Source organism: Phacochoerus africanus, chromosome 8, assembly GCF_016906955.1.
Source record: "Phacochoerus africanus isolate WHEZ1 chromosome 8, ROS_Pafr_v1, whole genome shotgun sequence".
NCBI lineage: Eukaryota > Metazoa > Chordata > Mammalia > Artiodactyla > Suidae > Phacochoerus > Phacochoerus africanus.
This window is the reverse complement of record NC_062551.1, coordinates 115399483-115413688: the sequence shown is the minus strand read 5'-3', so window position 1 is coordinate 115413688 and position 14206 is coordinate 115399483. Positions and strand designations below refer to the sequence as shown.

At 42.9% G+C, this 14206-nt stretch overlaps 1 protein-coding gene across 2 annotated transcripts in view; it reads right to left on the bottom strand.

Moving 5' to 3' along the window:
• The window catches only part of RNF125 (ring finger protein 125), a 45026-nt gene extending 39540 nt beyond the window's left edge, over positions 1-5486 (bottom strand). For both annotated transcript variants that reach the window (XM_047794063.1, XM_047794062.1), the window contains exon 1: positions 4953-5486. In XM_047794063.1, the coding sequence (XP_047650019.1) occupies positions 4953-5116 (164 nt within the window). In that variant the 5' untranslated portion in view covers positions 5117-5486. The remainder of the gene's footprint in view (positions 1-4952) is intronic.
• Positions 5487-14206: the final 8720 nt, after the last annotated feature.

Sequence of the window (14206 nt, the reverse complement as noted above, 5' to 3'; positions counted from 1 at the left end):
TCGAACCCTTGTCCTCACGGATGCTAGTCGGATTCTTTAAACACTGAGCCACAACAGGAACTCCTATAAGACCTATAAATGGAGTATAACCTTTAAAAAATTGTGAACCACTATGTTGTATACCTGTAAATTATATAATATTGTACAGCTACTATATACTTCAACAAAAAAATCAAATCACATGTCAGATATTACATCAATGATAATTTGTAATCAGATGGGAAACCTACAAACTCCCACTACTTCAATTCAACCACCTGCATCTACGCCTGATCAAAAATGAATGCACCCCATGCAATAGTAGATCTAACCAAACAAGCCACAGCAAACCAAAATGGTAATGATGAAGCTAAATGAATAGTGATTTTAATTTAAAGGAAACTGTGGATTCCTACCAGGATTCCTACCATGTGCTTGAGCAATGTGTAGGCATGTGCATGGTTGCCTGATAGCCAAATTTTTTTTTGGGAGAATTCAGAGGAGTCTTCTACTAATGATAATGATAATGATCTAATTTTTGCTTTTTGATCACCAGATTTTAACAACCCTTAAAAACTCATTGAAAAGCTGTGACGGTTAGTCTTATGTATCAACTTAGCTGGCCTATAGTTTTCAGTTGTTAATGATAATGATCTAATTTTTGTTTTTGATCACCAGATTTTAACAACCCTTAAAAACTCATTGAAAAGCTGTGACGGTTAGTCTTATGTATCAACTTAGCTGGCCTATAGTTTTCAGTTGTTTAATCCAACATTTAAGTGTTTCTGTGAAGGTATTTTTGTAGCTGTTGTTAACATCTATAATCAGTTGATTTTAGAGAGGCTATCCTCAATAATGTAAATCAACTCCTTAAAATCAATCTCTCTTTTTCTTTCTCTCTCTCTCTCCATAAATATGTATAACCTACATATGGGTTATTTCTCTGGATAACTCTCACTGATAGAATATATATAAGTAATAAATATCTATAATAAATAATAGGATAAGAAGCTTTAATCTTAGGTTTAAAAAGAAGTCTTTGGGATTGCACATCTGTAAGAATGACAGCTCTGTGGGTGCTGGAAATAAAATGAGTGAAAGGGGTCCAAAGGCACAAACTTTAAGTTATAAAATAAATAAGTCATGGGATGTAATATACAGCATGGTGACTACAGTTAATAATACTGTATTGCTTATTTGGAAGACACTGAAGAGAGTAGATCTTAAAAGTTATGATCACAAGAAACAAAAATTTTGCATAATTCTCTTGTGGCTCAGTGGGTTAAGGATCTGGCATTGTCACTGATGTGGTTCTGGTGACAGCTGTGGCCAGGGGTTCGATCCCTGGCCCAGGAACTTCTGCATACTGCAGAAATGGCCAAAAAAAAAAAAAAAAAAGGAGAAAGAAAAATTTTGTAACCATGTATTCTGACCAATGTTAACTAGACTGTTGGTGATCATTTTGCAAGATTTACCAAAATATTTACCATATGTTACACACATGAAACAAATATAATGCTGTAGGAGTTCCTGTCGTGGCACAGTGGTTAATGAATCGGACTAGGAACCATGAGGTTGAGGGTTCGATCCCTGGCCTTACTCAGTGGGTTAAGGATCCAGCCTTGCCATGAGCCGTGGTGTGTAGGTTGCAGACACAGCTCGGATCCCGCGTTGCGGTGGCTCTGGCGTAGGCCAGTGGCTACAGCTCTGATTGGACCCCTAGCCTGGGAATCTCCATATGCCATGGGAGCGGCCCTAGAAAAGGCAAAAAGACAAAAAAAAAAAAAAGAATGAAAGCACTGATGTGTATTACTGGATCAGTTTAAAAGCATCAGGAAACCTTCAGACTCTACTTAGAGAACTACTAATTTGGTCCTCATACTTGACCACAAATGGAACATTTTAATCCATTTACCCAAAAGCATTTCAGAATTATCCTCGTTTCATTTAAAAAATTAGGCAAATTCTGTGACTTCGAGCAACTCGACCCAACTCAGTTCAATGGAGATGTGGTTCTCTGTACATAATGGTTTGCTCCAGTTTGTACAGAGCTCTCTTAGGCCCATTCTCAACCTCTTGACCCTTTTCAGAAACTCCCTTAGTTCTAGTCCTGACCTCCTTCCCCATCCCACTTTCCCAGTGCCTTGGGGGTACTTCCATTTAGATGTCTCCCTATCAGACTTCTGTACATTCAATACGCTTAATTGTTGAGTTCATTAATGATTTAGGAATCCTGAGCTAAACTCTGCCCCCTTTGGCTCAGTCTTTGATTTTTTTCTACCTCTGCATCTACCAATTGGACACCGAATTTCTTTAAACATTTCTTTCAAATGTAAATCAGATTTCCTTTAAGTTTTATTTAGACAGTTTCAACTCATCTACCCCCTCTTTCCCCAGCTCACTGATAAGACTGCTGCCCCCCAAATCTAGTTTTACAACTGATATGCGATCAGAATAACGTCAGTTTGAAATGACGGAACATTAAAATGGAGCTTCTTCAAGTCCACTAAAGGAAAAAAGAACCAAGCTAAAAGTAAGGCTATGAGGGACATCTTGGAAATGTCAGAGATCTCTGGTTTTGTCCCAGTTTTATTCCCAAAAGAACAAAAAGATAAGAAATAATATCGATTCATGGGTTTCCTTGTTTTAGGAAAAGACTTTGATGGAGACAGAGACTATGTTTTGAGTCTTACTATAGGCATTTTAAGTATTCATAAAAATTCCATTACCCACCTTATTTTACAAATAAAGAAACTGAGATTCAAAAAGACCAAGCAATGTGGTGGTTACACAGCTAGTTAGTGGCGGGGTTGATTTTCAGACTTTGCTCTCTATCATGCCCGCTGATTTACTACATCGCAATCCATATATACATATTCATTCAAGGTACCGTGGCCATTACACTTGCTTGACTTGAATAGGTTTATAATTAGCTTATATATGAGATAACACAGAGGTTCATTTGCATTTCCTCATTTTCCAATTAAGTTCAGTGGAAGAAAGTAATTCATTTAGGAAGGACAAATGGTGTTAAAGAGATCCCACTATCTCCAGTGCAGAAGGGACTCTAGTTAACATTTGTAAAGTGGAAGGGGCCCAAGTAAGTTTGCCAAAAGGAGGAATATGGAAATCCTGCCTACGGCCAGAACAATGGACATAGATTTGTCAAAACAAAGAACAGTAAAGTGAGGGAAGGCAATTTATCCAGCCCTTGTTGTGCTTGCTACTTCATGACTATTTTTCCAGTTGCTAGTTTCCTATTCATTCTAACAAAGAAAAAGACCAAACAAAAGATTTAACATTTTGCAAATTTATATTACCCTTTAGCAGAAGCAAAACAATGCAAACAAATTATAAGCATTCAAAATCCAAACCAGGGAAAACAATCAGATAACAATCTCCAGTTGCAAAGCTACCCAATTGTCTCTGGTACAACTTAAAAGTTTTAACACTAATCTAGGCTAAATTTAAATGTAGTTATCCTGAGGTTCTTTCTGACCTGAGCTAATCAATGTATTTCATACCCTACACAATGACATCTTGGCTTCCTGTCTTGGCCTTGGGGAATTATGTCAATGAGCTACATCTGGACAGCTGGGCAACATCAGTAATCAGACAGGAGGTAAATTAGTCTTGAGTTTAAAGTACAAAGCTGAAACAACAGGCCCTGAAAATACAGCCACAAAATAATGCTCAGGGTACTCTTTTTTTAAACATTGTGTGGGCTGCAGATTTTTTTCTCTCTGGCTTTCTTCTGGGCTTTTCAGTGTTAAAAACTGCTTCTCAGTTGCTTAGGCTATAGGTGTCAAGGACCACCTAGATCCCTTAAAGATGTTTTGTGCACTTGCATTTATAATATGATACTTCTTTTTTTCCTGGTAAGCCAAAAAGTGCTTATTAGCATTAGGATACTGCCTTGGAGTGTCACCAAACTAGTCCGCGGTTCAAAGAAGACATTAGGTAAGTTTTCTCTTTTGCTCTACGCAATCCCTCCCCCCACAAGTCACCCTCACACACTCAGGCACACACAAATTCACAGACCCAACTCCCACTAGTATTTATTCAGGCACACATTAACACATTAAGGACGTGCCAATTTTACACAGGGATTTTGTTTTTAAACTCTTCCTAGAAACTACCACGGCTGTGCACTAACAGCGAATTTTAGTTAAAGAGTATGCATGTGGTTTTTAAGACAGTTATTTTTATCTCTACTTCCTACCGATGTGGGAGGCGGTGCGCAAGGCAGGTAGTCTGTTGCAACCTCCGCCACTTGGTTACTTGGGTTTTAAACAGCTCCATTCCCCGGTTTGAGGGGTAAGGTTCAAGCCCCAGACCCCACCCTGGAGGGCTGTTAAGCTCTAACCACTACAGAAAGTCACTTGGACGGTCCAGTTTGATGATTTTTGAGGGATTTGGGTGTCTGAGTTGGGAAAAGGGAGGTGGGGAAGGAAGGACTGAGCCCCCCCCCCCCCCTTTTTTTTCTCATGAGACCTCAGCGGGCGTTTTGGAACACGTGCACAGAGCCCGCAAAACAAAACCAACCTGGGTTCTGGGCGGAGAAGGAAGAACCTCGGATTAACTGAGTTGAGCGCGATAACTGCTCCGAGGGAGTCCTCCGCCTTGGGCCCAGGAGGGTGCTGCTTCTCCAGCCAAGCTCATCCTCCGCGGCAGGCGAGCCCTGGCTCCCCGCGGCTCGCACGCCCGGATTCCCCATCTCGGGGTCTCCGCACCTGGCTTCAGGAGGAGCCGGCTCTAGGGGGCTGCCTGTTGCTGTTTTCTCCTCCTGAAACCCTGTGTCACCATCTGCCTTATCCCATGAACCGCATCCGACGGGTCCAGGTCTCTTCCTGCAGCAGTTTCCTTCAAGCTTTGTATTCTGGAACCACCCTTCCTCCCTCCCATCCCACCGCTTCCCTAACATCGCTCTCCCCAAGGAATGGGCGTGCCAACCCAGATTCCCTGGCACTTACACGTGGCCACAGCGGGTCCGGACGGGATGGTGCAACACTTCGAGGCATACGGAGCAGTCGAAGGACGTGACGGGCAGCGCGGGGTCCCCCCTGCGCTCCAGGGCCCGTGGGGTGGCCGAGGCGGGCGCGGATTTTCCGTTGTCGCTGCTCAGCACCGACCCCATTGCTGCGCCTCCCGCCCAGACAGCGGCCAAGAGCTTGGTGCCTGCTGCCTGCTTGTTTTGTTGTCCAGCGGTGAAGGAAGGAAGTCCCGGCCCAGCTGCGATCGCCGCCTCCCAGCGCGCCCAGCCAGTGCAGCTCAGAAGCAGCCTCCGCCGCGGCGCCGAGTGCGCGGCCGCGCGTCTGAGACTAGCTTTTGCCAGCTGCCTTAGTTGAGGCGTGGAGGCGGAGGCGGCCGCCGCACGGTGCACGCTGCGACGTCCCGGGCCCCTGGGAGGATTGAAACCTGACACCTCAACTGCAGAGCAGAGGACCCGGGAAGTCAGTGAACCTTCCAGGCTAGTGCGCGCATCCTTCTTCGAACCACTGTAGGAAGTGAATGAAAGAGCGGGCGTGGTCATGTGCGCAAGGAATCAGAGCACATCCACTTGTAAGGTGATGGCCCTATCAGTCCAGTACTGTTGTGATCATAAGAGGCTACAGAGCTGATCTATGAGCGTCTTCTAAGAAAGTGCTAATCAGTGCTTCAGTCATCTAATGAACAATCCATAAAGGAGAGGTAGCTGCAGTAGTGGAGAGAGTTCTGGGACCTGGACTCGAATCCCAACCCCAGGGCAGGGATGCTAGTGCCAAATCCTAGGACCCTTCCTACTCCCGCCCCCGGCCCAGTTTCCTCACCTTAGGATCGACTGATGTTGTTTGTATTCCCCTCTCCATCCTCCTGAATACGACCAAATATATCATTTATTAATTCACTCATTTAATAAGACATTTAGTGCCCGCTGTATGCCAGACTCCTTTCTTGTGAAGCGGACAGTTTCCAACAAGCAAACAAAAGCCCAGTCTTCACAGACCTTAAAAAGATTTTTTTTTGGAGGTAATTATAGATTCACACTCTTATTGTAAAAAATAATTTGGAGTTCCCGTCATGGCTCAGCGGAAGCGAATTCCACTAGGAACCATGAGGTTGCGGCTTCCAACCCTGGCCTCGCTCAGAGAGTTAAAAATCCGGCGTTGCCATGAGCTGTGGTGTAGATCGCAGCGGCGGCTCGGATGTGGCGTTGCTGTGGCTTAGGCGGGTGGCTACAGTTCCAATTAGACCCCTAGCCCTGGGAATCTCCATAAGCTGCGGGTGCAGCTCGCAAAAGACAAAAAAACAAAATAATAATAATAATAATCGTCCGTGGTAATACATAATCTACATAGGCAATATACACAGACCATAATACATAACAATCCTATAAACTTCACCCAGTTTTTCCCAGACTTTACTTTTAATGAAAAGATATCAGTAATCAACAAATAAACAAGTGAACAAGTTCATTTCAGATGATAAGAGCCAAGAAGATAAAACAGAGTGAGGGAGGTAAAGGATAAGACTGTCAGGGAAGGCTTTTTGGATGCAGTGACATTTTAGCAGAGTTATGAATAATGAAAAGGAGTCGGCCACTCATAGATTTAGGAAGAAGCCTGCCAAGCATTGGAATATGGAGCCAGGCAAGAACAGCACTAACAAAAGCCAGAAAGAAGCAGAGACGGAGCCTAATCTACCCCCCAATCCTACACAGGGTAGGACCAAGAATTTGGGTTTTATTCCAGGTGCTGTGATTTGATTTACTCTGACTGCAGTGTGGTTTGGAAAAGACAGGAACAAGAATGGAAGCAGAGAAACCAGTTAGGAGGCTACTGAATTAGTCCAAGGGAGGATAATAATGACCAGAACCAGGGAGTTACCTGGGTAGCACAGGAAAGATAGACAGGTTTTGGGGTATATTAAGACAAAGACTTAAAATGGCTTGCTAATAAATTGGATAGGAGTGAAGGAAAGATAGCGATTCCTATCTGTAAAAGATAAGCATAATCCCACAGTTCCCTCAGGTCTTGCTCTGTGTCTTCTTTAAGGCCAAATTTCTTTTTCTTTTTTCTTTTTTGTCTTTTTAGGGCTGTACCCACAGCATATGGAGGGTCCTAGGCTAGGGGTCAAATTGGAGCTGTAGCCTCCACCACAGCCGCATGGAATCCGAGCTATGTCTGTGACCTACACCGAAGCTCGTGGCAATACCGGATCCTTAACCCACTGAGTAAGGCCAGGGATCAAACCCAAGTCCTCATGGATACTAGTCAGATTCGTTACCACTGAGCCATGATGGGAACTCCTAAGGCCAAATTTCTTGACCTGATTCTCTCCTTTTATGTTTTCTTTTTTTATTTCTTTTCTTTCTTCTTCTTTTTTTTTAATGGCCACACCCAATGCATATGGAAGTTCCCTGGGCCAGGGATTGGAATCCAAGCCGTAGCTGTGACCTACCTTGTAGCAACACTGGCTGGCTTAACCCACTGCACTGGGCTGGGAATTGAATCTAAGCCACTGCAGTGACCTAAGCTGCTGCAGCTGGATTCTTAACCTACTGTGCCAGAGTGGAAACTCCTATGTCTTCATTTCTTAATTACCCCCCTCCTTCCTTATGCAGTCCATCCTGGGTTCTGGAGTGACCACTCTACCTCCATCTGTCCAAAAACTGATCACCAACATCACCAGTGGGTGACCTTTATGTGGCTAAATCCTACAGGCTCTTTTTTGTCCCTTTCTTGCTCAACCTCTCAATTATATGCATCGGTGTTGACCACTCCCTCTTGTAGAAACATGATTTGGCTCTCCTTCACTCTTTCTGGCTGTTCTTTCTCAGTCTCCTTCACTGGCCTCCTCTGTTCCATGAAAAAGCTAAGTGCTGGAGATCATGGGATTCTCTCTTGGGACCTTTTCCCTTCTGATCACTCATTCCCTGCTTAAGAATCTCAAAAATCACACAGACTCTGTTACCATGTAGATTCCAAAATCTTTATCTTTTCTCTAGACATCCAAATGCTCAGCTGCTTACTTGATATAATCACCTGGTTGCTTCAGGCACCTTCAGTTGAACATGCCCAATGCTGTACTCATGAGAGTAACTTCCCACCTGTTCCACATCCAGTTGTTTATTCCTGTCTTAGTAAATGGCACCATAATCTGACTAAGTAGCTCAGTCCAGACACCTGGGAGCCATCTTTGATTTCTTCTTCTTCATACACATTGAATCAATCCCAATCAACAGTTGCAATTCTACCACTCATGTATCTCTCAATTGTTCTTGAATTGTTTCATTTTTCTCTATTCCCAGGACCAGCTACCACTTTATTTATTTACTTATTTTTTTCTTTTTATTTTTATGGCCGCACCTGCAGCATTTGGAAGCTCCTGGGCCAGGGGTCAAATAGGAGCTGCAGCTGCCGTCCTACACCACAGCCACAGCAACACCAGAGCCGAGCTTCATCTGTGGCCTACACTGCAGATTATAGCAATGACAGATCCTTAACCCACTGAGTGAGGCCAGGGATCAAACCTCACAATCCTTACAAGCACCAGTCATATTCTTAACCTGCTGAGACATAACGGGAATTCCAAGCTACCACTTACTTTAAGTCACTGCGTTCTCTTGTGTAACATGTTGCAATGATTCCTATCTGCTCCACTTGCAAGCACTATTGCCACTGTCCAATCTATTATCCACCTTGCAACTAAAGTGATCTTTTTCTTTTCTTTCCTTCTTTCTTTTTATTTGGCCACTCCCACAGCATGCAGAAGTTCCTTGATCAGAAATTCCCTGATTAGGCCCAAGCCACTGAGCCACAGCAGTGACTCAAGCCACAGCAGTGATAATCCTGGACCCTTTAACTGCTAGGCCACCAGGGAACTCCTAAAATGATCTTTTGAAAAGCAAATATCTTATGTCACTCCATGTTCGAAACACCTAAATGGCTCTCCATAATTCTTAGGATTACATTCCAAACCTGATCTGTGAGGCAGTATATGATCTTAGTCCTTTGATAACTATAATCAGGTAGGATACCTTCGTCAGTGTGGAAGAGAAATTCAACTGAAAGTGCCTTAATTGGGAGTTACCATTGTGGTTCAGCAGGTTAAAGAATCCGACTAGTATCCATGAGGATTTGGGCTTAATCCCTGGACCTGCTCAGTGGGTTAAGGATCCAGGACGCAGGCTGCAGTTTTGGTTGCAGCTGTAGCTCCCATTCAGCCCCTAGCCTGGGAACTTCCATATGCTGCAGGTGCAGCCCTAAAAAAAAAAAAAAAGCAAGCAAGAAGAGACAAATATGATAAAATTTTATAAATTAAGGCAGGTAATTGGGACCTGGGAAGATAGATGAAAATTAAGATCTGATATTATTTATAAGGCTCTTAATAAACTTATAAAATTGACAGTAGTAATGATGATGTTGATGATGATGATGATGATGATGGAATCTGCTGGACAATAAATTTACAATCCAGACTCTAGGCCCTGAGAGGCATCAGAAGTACAGATTAGTATAAAAAGAAAATGGACAGCCCTGTAATCAACATCTCTGGTATCTAGAAGGCTGATGAATGGTTAGTAATCCAAAAGGAGAATACGGTTTCCAGAAAAACAAATACATGCTTTACTTATTTATTTTATTGCAGGGGTGATGAAAAGAAATGACTTTACAATTTCAAGTGGTGTTGGAGATAAGAGAAAGACATCTCCATATTCTTTGAAGCTTCTTATTACTACCAAAAACTTAGAGGAGAACTAAATGTCCAAATGTTTTTGTAAAGTATGGTAAATTTGCTTAACAAACAGGTAAAGCAACACTTTAAAATGTGCAGCTTGGGAGTTCCCATTGTGGCTCAGTGGAAACAAATCTGACTAGCATCCATGAGGATGCAGGGTCGATCCCTGGCCTCACTCAGTGACTTAAGGATCCGGCATTGCGTGAGCTGTGGTGGGGGTCGCAGATGTAGCTCAGATCTGATGTTACTGTGGCCGTGGTGTAGGCCAGTGGCTATAGCTCCAATTCCACCCCTAGCCTAGGAACTTCCATATGCCATGGGTTCGGCCCTAAAAAAGACAAAATAAATAAATAAATAAAATAAAATGTGCAGCTTGCCATTTTTAGCCACATTTGCAGTATTTCATTTTTAAAAATGCACATAGGTGAAAGCACATGGATGTATCTTGTAATATCAAAATATTAGAAATACTTTGAATGTCCTTCAATAAAAGGCTGGTTAAATACATTATGGTACATCTTTACAATGGAATACTATTCAGTCATTAAAAAGAAAAGCAACTCTATAACTCTTTCCAAAGGAAGTGTTCCAACATATATTACTACGTGAAAAAGGCTTTAGGAGCACAACTATATGTATTGAAAACCATCATTTGTGTTTTTAAAAGCCTATATGCATGCATACACACACTCATACATACATATGTATACTGATAAATACACACTCATATCCTTAAAAAATGTATATAAGAAATGAATAAGTGTGGAGGGATGGGAACTATTAGCTGGGGAACAGGAATGAGAAGAAAGAATTTTACTGCATGGTCTTTTGCATGTTTTGACATTTGTACTGTGTATATGCACTGCAATAGATAAAAATTAATAATTTTAACCACAAATACCCTTTACTCAACAATTCTAATCCTTGAACCAATGTGTGGACAAATGTGGGCAAGGAGGAATGTTCTTTGAAGCACTGTTTATAATACCAAAAATATGCAAACAGCAAAATTTCCACGGGGAATGATTGACTATATTATACAACATACATACCGTGGAAGACAATATAGTAATAAAAAGAATGAGCAAAGAGTTCCGGTTGTAGCTCAGTGGGTTAAGAACCGGACATAGTATCTGTCAGGATGTGAGTTCTATCTCTGGTCTCATTCAGTGGGTTGAGGATCTGGCCTTGTCACAGCTGCAGCACAGGTTCCAGATACGGCTTTTGTTGCTGTGGCTGTGGTATAGGCCAGCAGTTAAAGCTCTGATTCAACTCCTAGCCCAGGAACTTTACATATGCAGCAGGTACAGCCATTAAAAAAAAAAAAAAAAGAATGAGCAAAATTTTATAGCACTTATCTATGTATCAGCTATTAGTCTAAGGGCTTAGTATATGCCAACTAATTTAACCTTATTAATAACCCTATGACCTAGGTAACTATTTTTTTTAATCCTCATTTGCCAGAGAAACAGAGGTGAAAATAGTTAAAAAGTTGTCTCAGATGATATTTATGGTGAAAAGCAGAGCTGGGAGCCCCCTCACCCCCAGGAAATCTCTTTCAATACCTATGAATTCAACCTCTATGCAGTACTGTCCATTTGTGGGATAACAGTGTCTCTAAGACACTTTTAACTAAACAGATGTTTTTGAAAGGATATTAGGAGTTCCCTTCGTGGCTCAGTGGTTAACGAACCCAACTAGGATCCATGAGGATTCAGGTTTGGTCCCTGGCCTCAATCAGTGTGTTGGGGATCCAGCGTTGCCATGAGCTGTGGTGTAGGTCGCAGGCGAGGCTTGGATCCTGCGTTGCTGTGGTGTAGGCTGGCAGCTGCAGCTCCAATTGGACCCCTAGCCTGGGAACTTCCGTATGCCCTGGGTGTGGCCCTAAAAAAAAAGCAAAAATAAAAATAAAAACAAAAAAATTAAAAGGGATGTTTACTTACAGAGAAATAGCGTTATATATCTCTCACTGTGGGAAGAAGCTGCAGTACATGTTCAAGATTCTCGCTCTTTCTCTTGCTAACAGAGTGACCTTTACTTCTTTGCTTTTCATTTCCTCATTTGGAAAACACAGATAATGTGTAGTTCTATAACTGCTGTGAGAGGTTGAAAGTAATAACATTGAAACCCTTGCTCATTGCCTGGCAGGTAATGTTAAATAAATGTTAGTTGTCTCTGGCTTCATTCAACATCAAATGATAGCTTACCATGTGTTGGGCTCCTCACTAAACTTTAGGGAAACAGAAGCAAGACTCAGTGGAGTGGGCAGCTGTTGTTTTTGTCTGTCAAGCATCTCATCATCATTTTCCAGTAATAGCACATACTCTTCCTTTGGAGGAATTGACTTTACATCACTTCATGTGACCTCGGTGGGGCCGCCAATCTTGTGTCTACTTTTCACTCCTCATTGCCCTCCGCTAGGCTGAGTAAGGAGTTCCTGTTACTGGGATCTGCAGCTTCCTTGCTGTCTGCCCTACCTAAGTATAGTTGACACAGTTCCTTTGCTTGTTTATTTGTGTTAGGGCTGCACAGATAGCATATAGAAATTCTCAGGCTATGGGTTGAATTGGAGCTGCAGCTGCCCGCCTACACCACAGCCACAGCAACACCAGATCTGAGCCATGTCTGCAACCTATGCTGCAGCTTGCAGCAAAGCTAGATCCTTAACCCACTGAGCAAGTCCAGGGATTGAACTGGATACTAGTTAGGCTCTTAACCCACTGAATCACAACAGGAACTCCAATACACTTCTTTTATATCTCCTAGTTAGGCAGTATCTTACCAATACTACCACTTTTTACTCGATTAATTTATTCAGAGTTGAGTTCTCACATATTTATCCTGTGTCGGGAGTTCCCATCGTGGCTCAGAGGAAACGAATCTGACCGGTACCCAAGAGGATGCAGGTTTGAACCCTGGCCTCACTCCAGTGGGTTAAGGATCCAGCAATGCCATGAGCTGTGGTATAGGTCGCAGACTCAGCTCGGATCCTGCGTTGCTATGGCTGTGGTATGGGCCAGCAGCTACAGCTCCTATTCAACCCATAGCCTGGGAACCTTCATATGCTACAGGTACAGCCCTAAAAAGATAAAAAAAGAAACACCCCAAGAAACATATTTATCCTGTGTTTTCAAGGCCTATTATGGCCTGGTGGTAAGATGGACAGAAAAATAGCATCACATTTTATAATTCAATATAAAACCAGTGATGGAGATCTACACAGAGAAAGAGTGTTGTTAGTGCTGACTTATCCCCAGGGGGAGGTAATGAAGGGGAGGGGAAAGAAAGAACGTTGCGGATGGTAGGACCCTGGAATGAAGGAAGGGAGGAACATTCCAGATAGAGAGGTGAGCACAGATGAGGAGGCAAGAAGCAGCATGCTCCGTTCTAAGAGTCTATAAGCAGTTCTGTGTTGCTACAATTTTAAGCACACAGTGTGTGGTAAGGAGAGAAAAAAAACAGAGACTTAGGCAGAGGGGAGATCATGAAAGCTGTATGACTGGTAGAAAAATTTAAACTTGTTTCTGTGGCTTCGCAGAGCCAATTAAGAGTTTAGGTAGAAGAATGATGTGGCCATACTGTGATTGTGACAATCTGTCTGTTCACGTCAAGGGTTCTCAGAATTTATCCAGCATCGGAATTACCTGAGGAGCTAATTACAATGGCCTCATTCTATGATATTTCATTACAGGGAGCCAGAAGAAAGCTACAGAAGCTGCATTCTTTTTTTTTTTTAGGGCTGCACCTGTGGCATATGGAGGTTCCCAGGCTAGGGGTAGAATGGGAGTTACACCTGCCAGCCTACACCACAGCCACAGCAATGCCAGATCCGAGCTGCATCTGTGACCTCCACCACAGCTCATGGCAACAGTGGATCCCCGACCCACTGAGTGAGGCCTGGAATCAAACCCGCATCCTCATGAATACCAGTCAGATTTGTTTCTGCTGTGCCACAACAGGACCTCTTGAAAGCTACATTCTTAATAGTCCCCCAGTTGGTCCTGATGCAGGGCTTAATGGACCATTCCTTGAGAAATGTTGCTCCACCCGATGGGCAAGCAGCAGATCCTTCAGGTTACTTTGACAATAGCAGAGATGTCAGGTGCCCAAAGAGAATTACTTACATTCATTGCTAATGTAATCGGTGTACCACCTTGGCCGTGCCTCCTCAACACTAGACATTACATTGGTAAATACCCTGGTACTGAAACATACATATCTCTATATTTACAAGTGCAATTTAAAATATTTCAGGAGTTATCTTTGTGGCTCAGTGGTAACAAACCTGCATCCTCATGGATACTAGTTGGGTATTCATGAATACGCTATCCTCATGGATAGAGTGGGTTAAGGATCCGGCATTGCCATGAGCTGTGGTGTAAGTTGCAGGTGCACTTCAGATCCTGAGTTGCTGTGGCTGTGTTGTAGGCCAGCAGCTGCAGATCGGATTTAACTCCTAGCCTGGAAACTTCCACATGCCGCACCTGTGGCCCTAAAGAGCAAAAAT